Genomic DNA, 14,628 nt, shown 5'->3' with positions numbered 1-14,628 from the left:
CAACAAAATATAGAACAGGTCGTCTCGCAACTGCAAAATGGCCAGGCGCGCAAATGAAAATCAAATCTGGCAGTGGAACTGTCGCGGCTTCCGGCGCAAGCGGCCGATTCTGCAACAGTACCTTTTGTTATTAGATGAGACTCCATTGGCAATTGCTCTCCAGGAAACCGGGGGGCCCGCAAAATTGTCGGGATATCAGTCATTTCATAGTGGCAGGGGAGAGAAATCCTCGGTCACAACACTCGTGAAAAGAAACATTGCAGCCATTGAACACGATCTAGAGTCGAGAGAGATCGAGAACGTGTTTGTAGAAGTTTTAACTGGAAAACAGAAAGACCCTAGTCTATTCATTCTAAATTTATACAGCTCACCCAGGCAAAGGAAGGTGAGGTTCAGAGCTCTGCTTCGCAAGGCCCTCAAAATTTCAAACAACCAGCCACTGTTGATAGTGGGGGACTTTAATGCACATCACCAGGAATGGGGGTACCCGCACCAGTGCCCAAAAGGTAGACAGCTGTGGGAGGATACGCATGACCTATGGCTCACTTTGCACACGGACCCCGAGAGCCCAACGAGGGTGGGCAATAGCGTCAGTAAGGATACATCCCCAGACCTAACATTCTCGAAAAACGTAAAAGGTCTAGAATGGCATAATTCGGATCAAAATTTTGGCAGCGACCACTACATAATTGTCTCCACACTGAGGAAAGGCGTTAAAACACGCCGGGCTCGCGCACCGGCCGTCGTTGAGTGGGATGAATTTAGAGATATGAGGAGGGCTCAGGAACTAGAACCCATCAGAAGCATCGAGGAATGGGCGACGGCGCTCAAATCGGACGTTAGAGAGGCAACAAAATTGCTCGAAGGTGATAACGCCCCGGAGGTTGCGGACAGCCGTCTTCTGCATATGTGGGAAGCTAAGCAGAGCATGGAGCGTCGTCTCAAAAAGCAGAAATGGAACCGCAACCTCAGAAGAAGGATTGCGCGACATAATAAGGAAATCGAAGACTATACTTTCAAATTATGCGAACAAAATTGGGACAACAAGTGTGACGAAATGGAGGGGAGCATGAACCTCTCCAAGACTTGGAGCTTCCTCCGGCACTTGTTGGACCCAGACAACTCGAAGACGCAATCTGGTATAAGGTTGGCAAAAGTGAGGCACGCTTTCGAAGGGAACGATGACGATTTCATGAACAACTTAATTGAGACGTATGTGGGGGAAACTTCACGAACCCCACTTCCTGACTATGGTGGAGCGCCTAACGAGGCGCTGGAGGCCCCCATCACAGAAGCGGAAGTGAGGGCGGAGATTGTAAGACTTAAAACGAAGTCGGCTCCAGGCCCTGACGGAGTAACGAACAAAATGCTCAGGAACCTAGATGATGACTCCATTAGGTATCTAACGGAGTATATGCAGGAATGTTGGGAAAAAGGCGAGCTCCCACAACAGTGGAAGACGGCAAGCATTATTTTAATACCGAAACCAGGGAAGCCTCCTCAACTAGCAAATTTACGACCAATTTCCTTAACCTCATGCGTGGGGAAATTGATGGAGCACGTCGTCCAGACCAGACTGATGAATTTCATGGAGCAGGATGATCTGTGGCCACATGAGATGGTCGGGTTCCGTCCTCACTTGTGTACGCAGGACGTCATGCTCCAAATCAAACATGACATAATAGACTCAGTCTAAAGATGCGAAAGCAATTTTGGGGCTCGATCTCACGAAGGCTTTCGACAACGTAAAACATGAGGCGGTCCTGGAAGGGCTGAACAAGATTAATGTAGGTACCAGGACATATCGGTACATCAGGGACTTTCTGACGGGTAGAACGGCCTGCATGAAGTTCCAGACGCTGGAATCCCCCGCAATAGAGCTAGGGAGTAAGGGTACGCCCCAGGGATCAGTGCTGTCCCCCCTACTCTTCAACGTGGCTATGAGGGAACTCCCCGAGCAATTGGCAAAGCTCGAAGGATTAAAATTTAGTATATATGCGGATGATATCACCCTTTGGGTCAACCGGGGAAGTAATTCGTACGTCGAAAACCTGCTCCAAGCCGCCACCGACATTATAGTCGATTACGCGGCAGAGAGAGGCCTAGCGTGCTCGCCGCAGAAATCAGAATTGTTTATATACAATCCGAAGCACTTAAGGTGCAAGGCACCGTCGGAGATCAAAATTAAAGTGGCTGGTAACGAGGTACCAATAGTCGAGCAAATCAGAATCTTGGGCTTGATTCTCCAGTCACACGGACATAATGGCGAGACCATCAAGAGGCTGGAGAATCACGCGATGCAGACCCTGAGCCTAATTAGGCGGGTGGCCAACAGAGGCCGAGGGTTAAAGGAAAAAAATTTGATGAAACTGATACAGGCCTACATCTTCAGCCGAGTGAGCTACGCAACGCCGTATCTAGATTTGAAAGCGGTGGAAAAAGAAAAAATTGAGTCTCTAATGAGAAAATGCGTAAAAAGAGCGCTGGGACTGCCCATATGCACATCCACAGAGAGACTGATGGCTCTAGGGGTACACAACACATGGGCAGAACTTGTGGAAGCGGTGCGAACCTCTCAAATTGAGAGACTTAACACCACGAAGACAGGAAGAGTCATTTTGACGAAAGTTGGAATAAATCCGGATAGGGGTCCCACGGTCAAGGTGGAGGTAGCTGGAGAAGTCAGACAAAATTTGGTGATTCCCCCGCTGCCAAAAAACATGCACCCGGAATATAACAAAGACAGGAGGAAAAAACGAGCCGAAGCATTAGAAATTAGATTCGGCGAAATTTCGGAACATGAAGTGGCCTATGTAGACGCGGCGGGAGGTGGTGGCAGTTTCACGGTAGCAACGGTCGTCAGCGGCCGGGGCAATCCCGTGACAGCTGCCACTTTGCGCGGGCGGAGCATAGAAATAGCCGAGGAAACTGCGATCGCGTTAGCTTGCGTCGGAACGGAAGCGAAGTTTGTCATAAGTGACAGCAAAACTGCCATACAAAATTTTAGCAAGGGCAGGATCTCGCCCTTAGCAGCCAGAATCCTAGGCCAGAAAAAGTTGGATAGGAAAATTCAAATAATTTGGACTCCTGCGCACGAAGCCGTCCCCGGCAACGAGGCGGCCCACAAGCTGGCTCGAGATCTCTACCGCCGAGCCGCTACAGGGCCACTTGATGACCGAGGAAGCGGAGAGCGCTTGCTAAAATATGGGGAGATCACGCAGCACTACAGATTGGATCGTAGACTGGTACCCCCACCAGACCCGAAATTAAACAGCAGACAAGCAGTGGCGTGGAGGCGACTGCAAACTTATACATATCCGCACCCGGTTATGGCGAACCACATGTTCCCTGAGGCTAGGAGTGATAAGTGCAATCTTTGTGGGGCGAGAGGGACCCTCGACCACATAATATGGGAATGCCCGTATTCTCCCAGGAGGACGAACAATATAGGCTGTAGAGACACCTGGGAGACCCTGCTGTGCAGCTCGGACCCTGAGCTCCAGCTCCTACTCGTCCAACTGGCTGAAGAGGCTGCTGGGACCCAAGACCTCCCGGCCTGCCTCTGAGGCGGCGGCACCCGCCCCTTGACCTGCGTGTCGGGGGGTGGGTAGATCACCTTATCTGTTGGACATTAAAGTTTAGTCCATCCATCCATCGCGACTGTCTCGTCGTGGTGCTCGTAGGATATGCAAAATTACTTCGACGTCGGCCAACACTGGGTGCAAAAGTCGGGCCGCCATCTTTGTTATGTCAAGCGCCGGCTAGTACGGAGCATATTGCATTGCCGCACGTATCACCTTGCAGCCGGACAGTCCCTGAGTAGCGTGCGACGTTGACATGGCAGAACAACGGCGTTTCCCAAATTCTGACCATGCGATGTGGAAAAACGACTTGGAAGCCCTTCCACATTTGTCTGAGGGCACGTTAGCAGGCTTATGTGCGTCGGCAGGTCCGTCGAGTCGGCAGCAAAACAAGTCGTACATCTTTGCCGTCGAAGCCTATACATTGCCTTCATCGGTGTCGACTAACATTTGCGACTCAAGGTATGTATGCATGATATGAGCTACAATTTTTAGCCAGCATTGCTCCTAGCCAGAAGCCATTTGCGCGAATGTGGGCTACTTCTGACGCCCTAGTGACACCCCCGTACGACCGTGTGCTCCGCGTTTCGAGATAGACGTACGCCAGTTTAGTCTGAGTTTAAGCGGCAAGAACGGCAAAAAAAAAGGCAAACAATGTATTCCATAGTTCCTTAAGCAAGCTGCGCGTCGTGCTCGCAGCTACACACCAAACTTGGTGGGACATCGCGTCGTGGCCGCGGCTCAGCTGACATGCTGCAGTCAGTATTATACGCGAGTGTAAAAAGCACGGGAAACAATACTTTGTACGCCAGACTTCACCCATTATTCTTTCCTCGGATGAGCGTTCGTACTATCTTTGTGTCTGCTCTGCAATGTGTATGGCGATACACCAGCTTCTCGTTGGCATTCTTCCCATTCATTAACGCATGCCTTGTGCCGCAGATGTAAAAGCAATGCGTTGCTTCGCCGTGGCTTGCACGGACTTTTTTTACGTCACCTGCATACTTATAGCGGACACATACAAGAGTAGGACTGTGGCTGAGCTGTAGTAGGAGGGACAATAATTTGCACGAATCGTATGGCGGACATAGCACGAAGCAGGGTTATCATGCAGTTCATGTTTATTAACTGATATCTTATTTATTGATAAAATGTTCATTACACAAAGGTTACAGAGGGATTTTAAGTTGTTGTCCAGTGGACATAAGAGGCAAGTCATTCTGTGTACTTAAAATATTTTTTTTACAGACTTGGCATCGTCTACGCGAGAGCGACATGCTTTAGAAGCCAGAAAATAACAGGCCGGCCTTACAAGGTTCATCTGGCGTTTCAGTTGAACAGTTCTACAGTCACTGACACAACATGTGAATGTGCTGCTGGGACAAGCGAATCGTGCAGCCATATTCTTGCTGCCCTGCGGCTCATGATTTTGTTAAAAAAAAAAGGATTTAAAGAAGCACCACCAGAGCTGTCATGCACGGAGTTCCCTCAGCAATGGAGGCGCCCTCGACAACATAACATCAGGCCAATGAGTGTGCTCGACGTCGATTGGAGGAGCCCTCGTGAAGATGGCACCCTTCTACCAACACCTGCAAAAGTGTATGATGCACGAGCTAAGAAGTTAGAGGAGCAGCAGCAACTGGACAGTTTTCACAAGTTGGGTGAAAGTCTCCGTCGACTTGGAAATGATGAATTTGCAGCTGCCCTGTGCACCGCAAAGGGACCTTTTAAGGATACCAAACTAGGGATGGCACCTCCTGGCTCAGCATTGTCCTACCAGCAAAAAAAGCTGCCTGCAGGCTTCAAGACATGGAAAAATATTCCAGATGGAAGTGGAGTATTCCTATTAGTCCTAGAATTATTCCTGTTCGACCAAGCTGTGCCGCATACATTTGTCGACAGATTCAGTGCAGATGAATTGAGTATATTGAGGGTGAGTGGAGCTTAAAGTATCTCACCTTACTTCCCCCTAGTGCAGTATTGTTAACTGTAACCCTGTAATATGGCAGGCATATATACTGCAAGCATTCACAGCACTGCACTCTTTAATAGCTGTATAGTTTACTTGTAGAGATGCAACCCTGTAGAAACAGCACGGTTTAATCCTGCATGAAGACAGTGTACTCAGCCACAGTGAGAACACTAAGGACATATATCATGGAACTTATTTCAACTTGATGCGGTAACAAAATATGGTATGATTTTAATCATTTAAATATAGTTAGAGTAGGACGTGCGAAAGCTGTTTGCACATCGATGGAAGTTGATGGAGACAATGTAGAATGCACAGAGTGAGTGTGTGTTTCAGTTTAACATGCGGGCTGATCAGCCGTAGTGATAGCTACGACGTTGAATAATTGCTTCCCATGAGAAATTCCTGGGATCGAAATGTTCTGCTTTGACAAGTTTTTTTTTTTTTTTTTCCCGAGCTTGACAGATGAAAACCATAACATTCTTGGTTGAGTTTGCCCGCGTGTAGTTTTCACACCAAAATGTGCCTCTCAACAGCCAGCTGCTGGAACTTGTCGCTTTATGCTTTGTTCTATTTGTTTATTGCAGGAAATCCAAGTATCCCCTGAGGATGCCAGGCGACTAGAGCTCAATTCAAGGCAACAAGCACGAAGTGAATGCTGGAAGGAGGGCCGGTTGAACAGGTTAACTGCGTCGTGCTTTGGGAGAGTACTTAAAAGGGACGAGTGGACGGACAAGGGCCTGCGGAATCTTATTGAACCGAAGGACTTGTCCCGTGTACGTGCTATTCAGTATGGACAAAGGAATGAAAGTGCGGCCTCAGACCGGTATTGTGTCACCATGTGGAACCTAGGACATCATGTTACACTGCAGCACTGCGGCTTGGTAGTACACCCAGAATGCCCATGGCTAGGCGCTAGCCCCGACAGGCTTGTGTATGACCCAGAAGAACAAACATACGGGGCCTTGAGGTCAAGTGTCCATACTTTTTAAAGGACAGCGAGCCAGAGCAAGCTAGGTCGGCAGAGTTCTGCATGACATTTACTGAAAATGATGTACCAAGTCTAAAAAGAGACCATGAATACTACGCCCAAGTACTTGGCCAAATGGCTCTGACAGAATGCAAGTGGGGGGACTTTGTTGTCTGTTCGGAAAAGTGGATTGTCATAGAGCGCATTTGCTTTGATGAAGCAGAGTGGACACGCATGAAGGCAAAGCTGGATAGCTTCTTTTTCAGTCATATACTGCAATATGTTGTAAGTAGGAGGAGCCTTTAATTTTCGCATGCAGGCTAAACAGAAGTTATCAGCCGGACTGTAGCCACACAGGGCAAAGGCCTCTTTCTTCGCGTTTATTTTCTGAACCATTCGGCACGCTTCCTGTCTTTTTCTGAACCATTCTGCACGCTAACATTAAGAGACAGCCGTCTCTTAATGTTACACTTTAAAGTAGCGGTGTGCTAACAGAATACAAAAAGACAGCACAAAACACAAGCGCAAACTTGCTGCATTTTCATCTTCACCTACATGAATGAGGATGAGACAAGAAACTGGGAACGAAAGTACAACCAAAAGCTAAAACACCTAACCCTCCTTTTCTGATCCGATAAAAACAATGATCATGTTGTGTCAGGCACCAAAACAAGTTGGTGGCCTGTGCTGAAGGAGTGGTTTACAAGATTCCACTCTCTTGCGGTAAGGCCTATGTGGGTCAGACTGGCAAGTGTGTGAATGGCAGGTTGCGACAGCACAATAGGAATGTCTCGTAAGACGTGGAAATATAAATATTTTCCGATAATTTCACATATGGCTCCTCTAAACCACGATTGCACAATGCCTGCCAAGGTTTAAACGATGTCAAGTGCTTTTTTGTAATCTATGTATAAAGATTGATTATATTACAAGCAATTTTCTATCACCTGATTGATAGTGTGGGTATAATTCATTGTACAGTAGCGTTTACGAAATCCTGCCTGATCTCAAATGTAAATATACATAATACTTAGAGATGTTTTGCCTCCTTATTCAAATGCTCTGAATATGAGAATACAAAACGTGCAGTGAAAATCCACAGTACAGACCACAATATCACAATGAAAAAATTATGAGAAAAAAAGCCCATATCACTAGTCTTTGCAACGCCAGAAATATGAACACAACAATAGAGCAAAAAACTATAGCAACGCACATTAACAGAAATGAATCTTCTCACCATTACATACAAAACATGAAAATATAAGTAGCGTTTCAGCGTGACCTATTACCTTCCATACATGACCTCTATGCAGTTAAATGCAATGTTAATCACAATTTCTGATATGCAGTCCAGTGGAAGACAATAGCTAATCTAGACGAAGTGCACAAACTTTCATGATAATGGGTGCAGTTGCATGTTAATCCTGATATTTCGTTCTTCATATTCTATTTTGTTATCGAGATTAATGAACAGGACAGTCGAGCATACAACACCACGAGCTGCATAGAATGAACTCTGGTTGTACAAAAGCTCGTAAAAAAGAAATAAAGCAATACAAAAGACAGGGTGGAGCACTGCCTCTAGTTTCATAATAAATGCTCCATCAAGCATGGCACTCATGCAACATTTAATGGTTTTGTCATCCAATCAACTATATAAAGAATTCATCATCCTCTGAATGACACGGTGCAGGAATGGAACTTTGCACGAGTTGGTGTCATTCTGGGCATGTGGCTGCAAACACAACAAACACCAAGTAGATGACACTGCTGGATATGCAGCGGTGCATCATATAACCTCATGTGGAGTCATCAAACGCCCACGAAACATCTGTATTGCTTTGACGCTGAATTAGAGCAGTTTGGAAATTCGTGAGGATAGCTGCTACTGTCCAAATCTGATTAATAACTGGTGCCAGAGTAAGTGGAATCGGTCGGTCAAAAATATGGTACCCTTTGATCCGCTGTATTCTCCGCTCCACATGTATCCTGAGTGAAGCAATCTCTTTCGTTTCTTGCACCTGGCCTTTTGAGAATGTTCCACCTCTTAGAAATGGGGGTATGTTTAGTTTCACACCCTTGCTTTCTAAGAGATTCTCAATAACGAATCCCTTGTCTGCCATCACACCCTCATTCTCTTCAAAGTCCAGCTCTAGAAACCCACTCCTTACGACACACTCCCTGTCTGAAGCGGACCCTGTGAAAAGCTCAGAAACAAATGTTACAAGTCCATTAGGAGAAACGCCTATAAGCCCTTTAAATGTGTTTGAGGACTTGTATGAGGAGTAGGTGCTTGACTGAAGTGAGAGAGATGATGGCACCTCACAACGGATCTCAGTAGCATCCAAGATTACGCTTGTTGATGCATAATCCCCAACAAATACAATTGGCATGTAGTCATTGACCACTTTCCTAGATGCCCACAATGGCAAAGTGCCCAATTTACCATAAAGGAAATTCAGCCATGATGTGCATATCCTAGACACTGTTGACTGCGTAACGCCAAACCTATGTGCAAGGTCAGTCTCAAACAATCCCAGGCGCAACCTAACCAAAACCAAGAAAAGCTGGTTCTCAGTGCTGAGCTTTCTCTTGCGGCCCCTTGTTGCAGAGGATCCCTCGGCACGCAACACATTGCAGCCACCATCGCCAGCCTCCAGGAACACAAGGAGGGATGTGAAGTGCTCATAGCTCGGCAGCCCGGTATAGAACTGAAGGGTTTCATCTGATTGCTTGAACCGGTCGATACAAAAAGATGTTCTTTCTTTTTCTACATTGAGCTGCTGAGTCATGCTATCTTTTTCTGATCGCAGCTCTTGAATTTCAGCCCTTGCTGATTGCAGCTGCTCTCTCAGATGGCTGCATTCATCACGAAGTTTTCTGATATCCTTGTCTTGTCTGTCAATCACAGCGACCAGATCTTCAACTTTTTCATGGTGCGCATGATCTGCACCAGCATGCTCAGACATATCTTCAGTCTGCACATCCATGTTGCCGTCGCTAGAATCAGGTGGAGTCTGCTGTGGTGCATTTGGCGTTAAATCTTGCACCGGTAGCAGTTGATCCTGCTGCTTGGCGGCTTGCCTGGCTGGCAGTGCTGCACGCTGCTTCGGGAGCTTCCGCTGCTTCCGCTGTTTGGCAAAGTTAAACACAGAAGGTACTGCTGTGTCTCTGAGGATGTTGTGACCACTAGCCACTCCAGGAATGTAGTCACACACTCGAAAGTGTTTCGAGCATACTTTCGTATACTAAGACACTTTAAAATTCGGGCCTTCATCTCTCTTGATCGCGATGATCCATTTCTTGCGAAGCGCGATATCCTTGGGGAAACGGTGAAAAGACACCTATAAAAAAAACACGAACAACTGTTACTTAACCTAAATCTTGAGGTAACATGATGACCTAAAGGTCCTTTAGCTACAATGAATAACAAATAACTTGTTAGCAGCTGCTTTGATTCCAGTCACCACATGAAACTTGCTTACTTTGAAAAAGTCAGGGAGCACCTGTGAACAACTGTGTATTGATGCTAACATCGGACACGCACTCCCGGTCAGTGGCATAGAGTCTCAGGTGACTGCGGCCTGAGTGATATCAACTCGTCATTAATATAAAGTCATGAGCAGACTTGTCTAAAGCCCTGCAGTTACCAGCAAAGTGAAATCATAGCATAGCTGCAGTGCTAAAGGCACTGTGTTTGCGCCTTTCTTGCCTGTCTTGTACAGCCTCGCTAGAGCAGAGCCCGAGCTTCAAAACTAGTAGCCTTTGCTCCTCAGTGGACCGCTCGAACGCTATAGACAAGCCTGCTCACGCCGCTTAGGCAATATTCGTGGCACGATTTTACAATGATGTCTGCACCTGTGCAGAACGTACACAAATGAATGTAAGCTTATTTGCGTGTATTACCAGCTTTCGCCACGAAGTAATGCTGGACGTATTTAAGCGCGATCGCGGGCACACAGCAGTTCGAAGCAGCCCACAATCTTCAACGCGACCGGGTGCAGAAATAATCGAGCCCTAGCGTTTGGTTCCGTGTGCGGCTCTTGCAGCTGTTTCTAAAACCAGAGGCGCTTCTTCTACAGCTAACCAGCGGAACGGAACGCTCTAGACAAGCCTGCATGTTCACGTCGCTTAGGCAAGGTTCGTTGCACAATTATTTTCGATAATGTCCATACACAAATAAGAACATACAAAATGAACGTAAGCTTTTATTTATGCGTGTTACCAGCTTTCGCCACGGAAGATTTCTGGACGTATGAAGTTCATTCGCGGCCACATCGCGCATCGGAGCCGCCAACAATCTTCGACGCGACCGGGTGCAGAAATAATCGCTAGCGTTTGGTTCTGCATGCGGCACAAATCAGCCGTTTATACAGCTAAGCCCTGCTAAGTTGCTTGTTGCATCAAGCCTGAGAGCTATCGCGGCACCGTGGGAAACGCGAGATGGACGCACTCTGCATCCTGCGCGATAACTAAGCGCCGAGGAGGTTATCAAACGGCGCAGTCATTGAGTTTCGCTACAAACACCGGCTAGCATAAAACTAGCTTAGTTTACACAACTTGGCTCATGCGCCAAGAGCAATTGCGGTAGCTCTTCAGACGCGGCCATTTCATCACGGAGCAACAAACGCAACATCGAGCAGCACGTACCTTTCTTCCGTCGCTATCGGTGATTCCTCGCGGTTTACATAGCGGAACACAGCAGTGCGACGGCATCGTCGAGCGAGCAAAGAGAATTAAAAATCGTGTAGAACACAAATATGCTCCGAACAAGCAGCACGCTGTACCAAGATACACTGCGTCGACGGCGACTGCTGGCTGGCGGCTGCCGTCGGCTACGTTCCTTGACCCAACAAACATGGCTGACATGGTTACTTTTGCTATAACTAGATGGCGCTACCTATTTTGCATTATTATTATTATTATTATTATTATTATTATTATTATTATTATTATTATTATTATTATTATTATTATTATTATTATTATTATAATTATTATTATTATTATTATTATTATTATTATTATTATTATTATTATTATTATTATTATTATTATTATTATTATTATTATTATTATTATTATTATTATTATTAATCTATCCTTTGAAGCGCTCAACCACTGTCGGCAGTTTGGCGTTCACATCAACAAACAGCACATTACCGCTCTGTACCAACGTTTATAGATATAAACGTTGCTCTGTACCCTATGCATGTCATTTGACCCAACACCTATATTGATCAGTTCCAGAGCACTGGTTAGTAGTGCCTTCATAGAGAATAGACGGCACAGAAGGGTGGCCTTTTCCTCATTCAGCCTTTTTTCTTCGCTGCTTTCTGCCAGTAGTTCCTCAGATTTTCGCTTCAGCGATGCTCAAGCATCTTCAAATATCAATACCCTGGCGATAGGCCTTGTACGACTTCCCAACGCACTTGAGGACGTCCCCGATGATCGCCACTTTAGTAGTCTCACCACCATAGCACTTCAAGTATGTGGGCGCATTCAGTTGGAGGGACGAGAGCAGAGGCACCGAACAGTACAGAGAAGTACAGGAGCACGCCGAGCAAGGGTTTAACTGTCCTCCCACGGGAACGCTCTCTGCGTGTCGAAAGCAGAGCGCCACGACCACTTGACCGCACTTCTCTCCCCAACATTCTCCGCCTGCCCGCAGTGGCGGTAGTTGCAACCCGAGGAGAGGTCAACGCTCCGTGTAGAACTGCTTGTTTTGTATGTCATTGTTCTCACAGCGTGGCGATCTGCCTCCTTTGACCCTTTCGACGCCAGCAGCGACTCTCAAACATGCATACAGCATCTGAGCAATGATTCCCGCTCGCCGGGCGACGACGCTTTGAAGCCGCCATTTTGAGCGTCGCCGACTCAAGAGAACAAAAGATGGCCTGGATATGACGCTTTATGTCATGTCACTTCCTCTATTCTCGCTTTAGTGGTGATGGTGGTGGTGACTATGGTTTATTTTGGGGGTGGGGAGACTGGTCACGTCTTATGTTAGCCATCTTTGTGGCATCACTCTTGGTGACCAGGGGAAGGGGAAGTTGAAATTAGGGGAAGGTAGGGGAGGGGGAGGTTGCTGATGCCGCAGATGACGCCTCCATTTCCGCACGGAGCACTATAGGCCCATGCAGGCCTACAGAATAGAGCTGAGGCCAGTCTCCTCCGGATAAATCAAGAGGAGCCGGTGAGCAGAGAGTTGGTTCCGAGCTGGGAAGAGCAATTGCCCTTCCGTATCAGCAGGGAGACCAAGATTCCGGTAGCCAGCCAGAAGTTTCTGGCGATGGCCAGTGGAGGCTGGACAGACAAGGAGCAAGTGTCCCAGTGTGCCATTGTTGCCGCAAGAGGGACAGCCTGGGCTGGGAGCTCGGCTACAGGCATACATATGGGACGCAAGTATAGAAAACTGGGCGAGTTGGGTTGGATTCATCTTAAAGCAGCGCGAAAACACAGGACTAAAAGGAACAGGAGCCGACACAACGGAGTCCACGTGCAGCCTATTCGAAGTCGTAGGAGGAGGGATTTGTCCTTCCGTGAAAGTTTGTCAGAGAGCCGTTGGAGGTGTTCACCAGCGGCGATACGACGGTCAGGATGGAATGACGTTATCGACCTTCTCAAAAGGGGTCTTGGAAAGTCGGAAGGTGTGACATCCTCAGTGACTGGGGCACCGTTGTCGTGCTCCGCTTTGGCCAGGGCATCCGCCTCTTCATTGCCCTGGACTCCAATATGTCCTGGAACCCAATGTAGGGCCAGTTGATACCCAGAGTGCTGAAGGGCTAGGAGACGGGCTCGGAGAATATTCACCTACAGGTTGGTGCCGTGGTGGATAGTCAGCAGCTGCATAGCGGACCTGGAGTCACACAGAACATTCACAGGTCCAGGAGGGACACTGGAAGCGATTAACTGTGCGGCTAGATGAAGACCGGCTAGCTCAGCAGCTGTTGAACTGGCAGGGAATGACAGGCGGCAGGACCTAGACTGGTCTAGCTGCGGTGCTGTCATGGCAGCAGCTTCTTGCAAGGTAGCGGGACGAACCGAGCCATCCGTAAAGAGGAGTGTAGATCCTCTACACTCCTCTAGGAGGGCTGCAGTTGTCTGCTAGAAGGCAGCTGCAGGGGTGTGACGTTTTGTGTGGCCGTCCGTATCCAAAAAGACAGGAATTGGGGGTCGATTGGGTGGAGGGGGTAAGACTGAGAAACCTGGGACGGGACCAATGATTTCTCTGTACGCTGTATACAGCTTACCCATACGAGAATGGGATTTGCTGTGCAGCCGTGCTAGGAGTGAGGCACCATCTGGAGCATGGCTGAGACGATCAATGTGGGGCAGTCGAGGGAGCAGCGGGAGTGCACTCGGGTGCTCTCAGCGGAGGAAAAGCCCTCCTCCTCCACCATTGGAAGCCAGTGTATCTACTCCTGCTTTCCCACTGGAGGGCGCCCGCTTGTCTGAGAGCGCTTTCGAAGTGGTCTCGAGTGCGCCTACTCTCCCACTCGAATTCGCCATTTGTTTGGTGAAGGCCTGACACATTCGCTATAGGCAAGGAAGCTCGGTGGTGAAGCACCTGTTTGTTCTCACTAAACCCTCGCTCACAATTTTCATTGCTATGGGGCAAGGAAAGAACTGCCTTTGTAAGCCTCTCTTGTCTTGGATATTTGGGTTCACCAATGGGCATCTTCAATGCAAACACATTCGCCCAGTGTGCAACAACATTGGTTTAATGTTCCTGTCGGCGATTTCACAGGTAAAGCGCAGCAACTCAACAGTTAGTGATGATACTTCATTGGGAGGAATGATTTGTGGTAGGAAGTTCACAATGGAGTACAGCGACTTTTTGTACTAGTCTCCTGTTGCACCAGGCTTCAATACTGGTGTAAAATAGCACTTTGTTGTCCAAAGGTAACCTTGAGCTGGATTACTTTGTGCATGATACATAGAAAGCTCTAGCGTTGATGTAAAAGGTGTTTTTCCGAGTTGATGTCCACAGCTTCATTTCTTTTTTCGTATCTGACCTTATCTCAGGCTTCACTTTCTAGTTAGCTTGTCATTCAACGTTGACATTTTTAAAGTGGAAGCCAGTTGCATCTACAAACGGC

General features: G+C 47.5%; 1 protein-coding gene and 1 pseudogene across 1 annotated transcript; one reads left to right on the top strand and one right to left on the bottom strand.

The window, feature by feature from the left end:
- The first annotated feature begins 3,751 nt into the window (after positions 1–3,751).
- Positions 3,752–6,886, top strand: LOC146195449 (uncharacterized; annotated as a pseudogene).
- Positions 6,887–8,315: 1,429 nt separating this feature from the next.
- LOC146195448 (uncharacterized) lies at positions 8,316–11,395 on the bottom strand. The gene is made up of 3 exons (XM_084596801.1): positions 11,324–11,395; positions 9,480–9,774; positions 8,316–9,446 (listed from the first exon to the last, which is right to left on the bottom strand). Exons 1-3 carry the CDS (start codon positions 11,393–11,395, stop codon positions 8,326–8,328), a joined length of 1,488 nt encoding a protein of 495 aa, XP_084452927.1. The 3' UTR covers positions 8,316–8,325.
- Between the last annotated feature and the right edge of the window lie 3,233 nt (positions 11,396–14,628).

The sequence above is a fragment of the Amblyomma maculatum genome, chromosome 3 (assembly GCF_055883805.1).
Source record: "Amblyomma maculatum isolate TAMU_Amacu chromosome 3, ASM5588380v1, whole genome shotgun sequence".
NCBI classification, from domain to species: Eukaryota; Metazoa; Arthropoda; class Arachnida; order Ixodida; family Ixodidae; genus Amblyomma; species Amblyomma maculatum.
The sequence above is the reverse complement of the archived record's forward strand: the minus strand, read 5'-3'. Positions and strand labels throughout refer to the sequence as shown.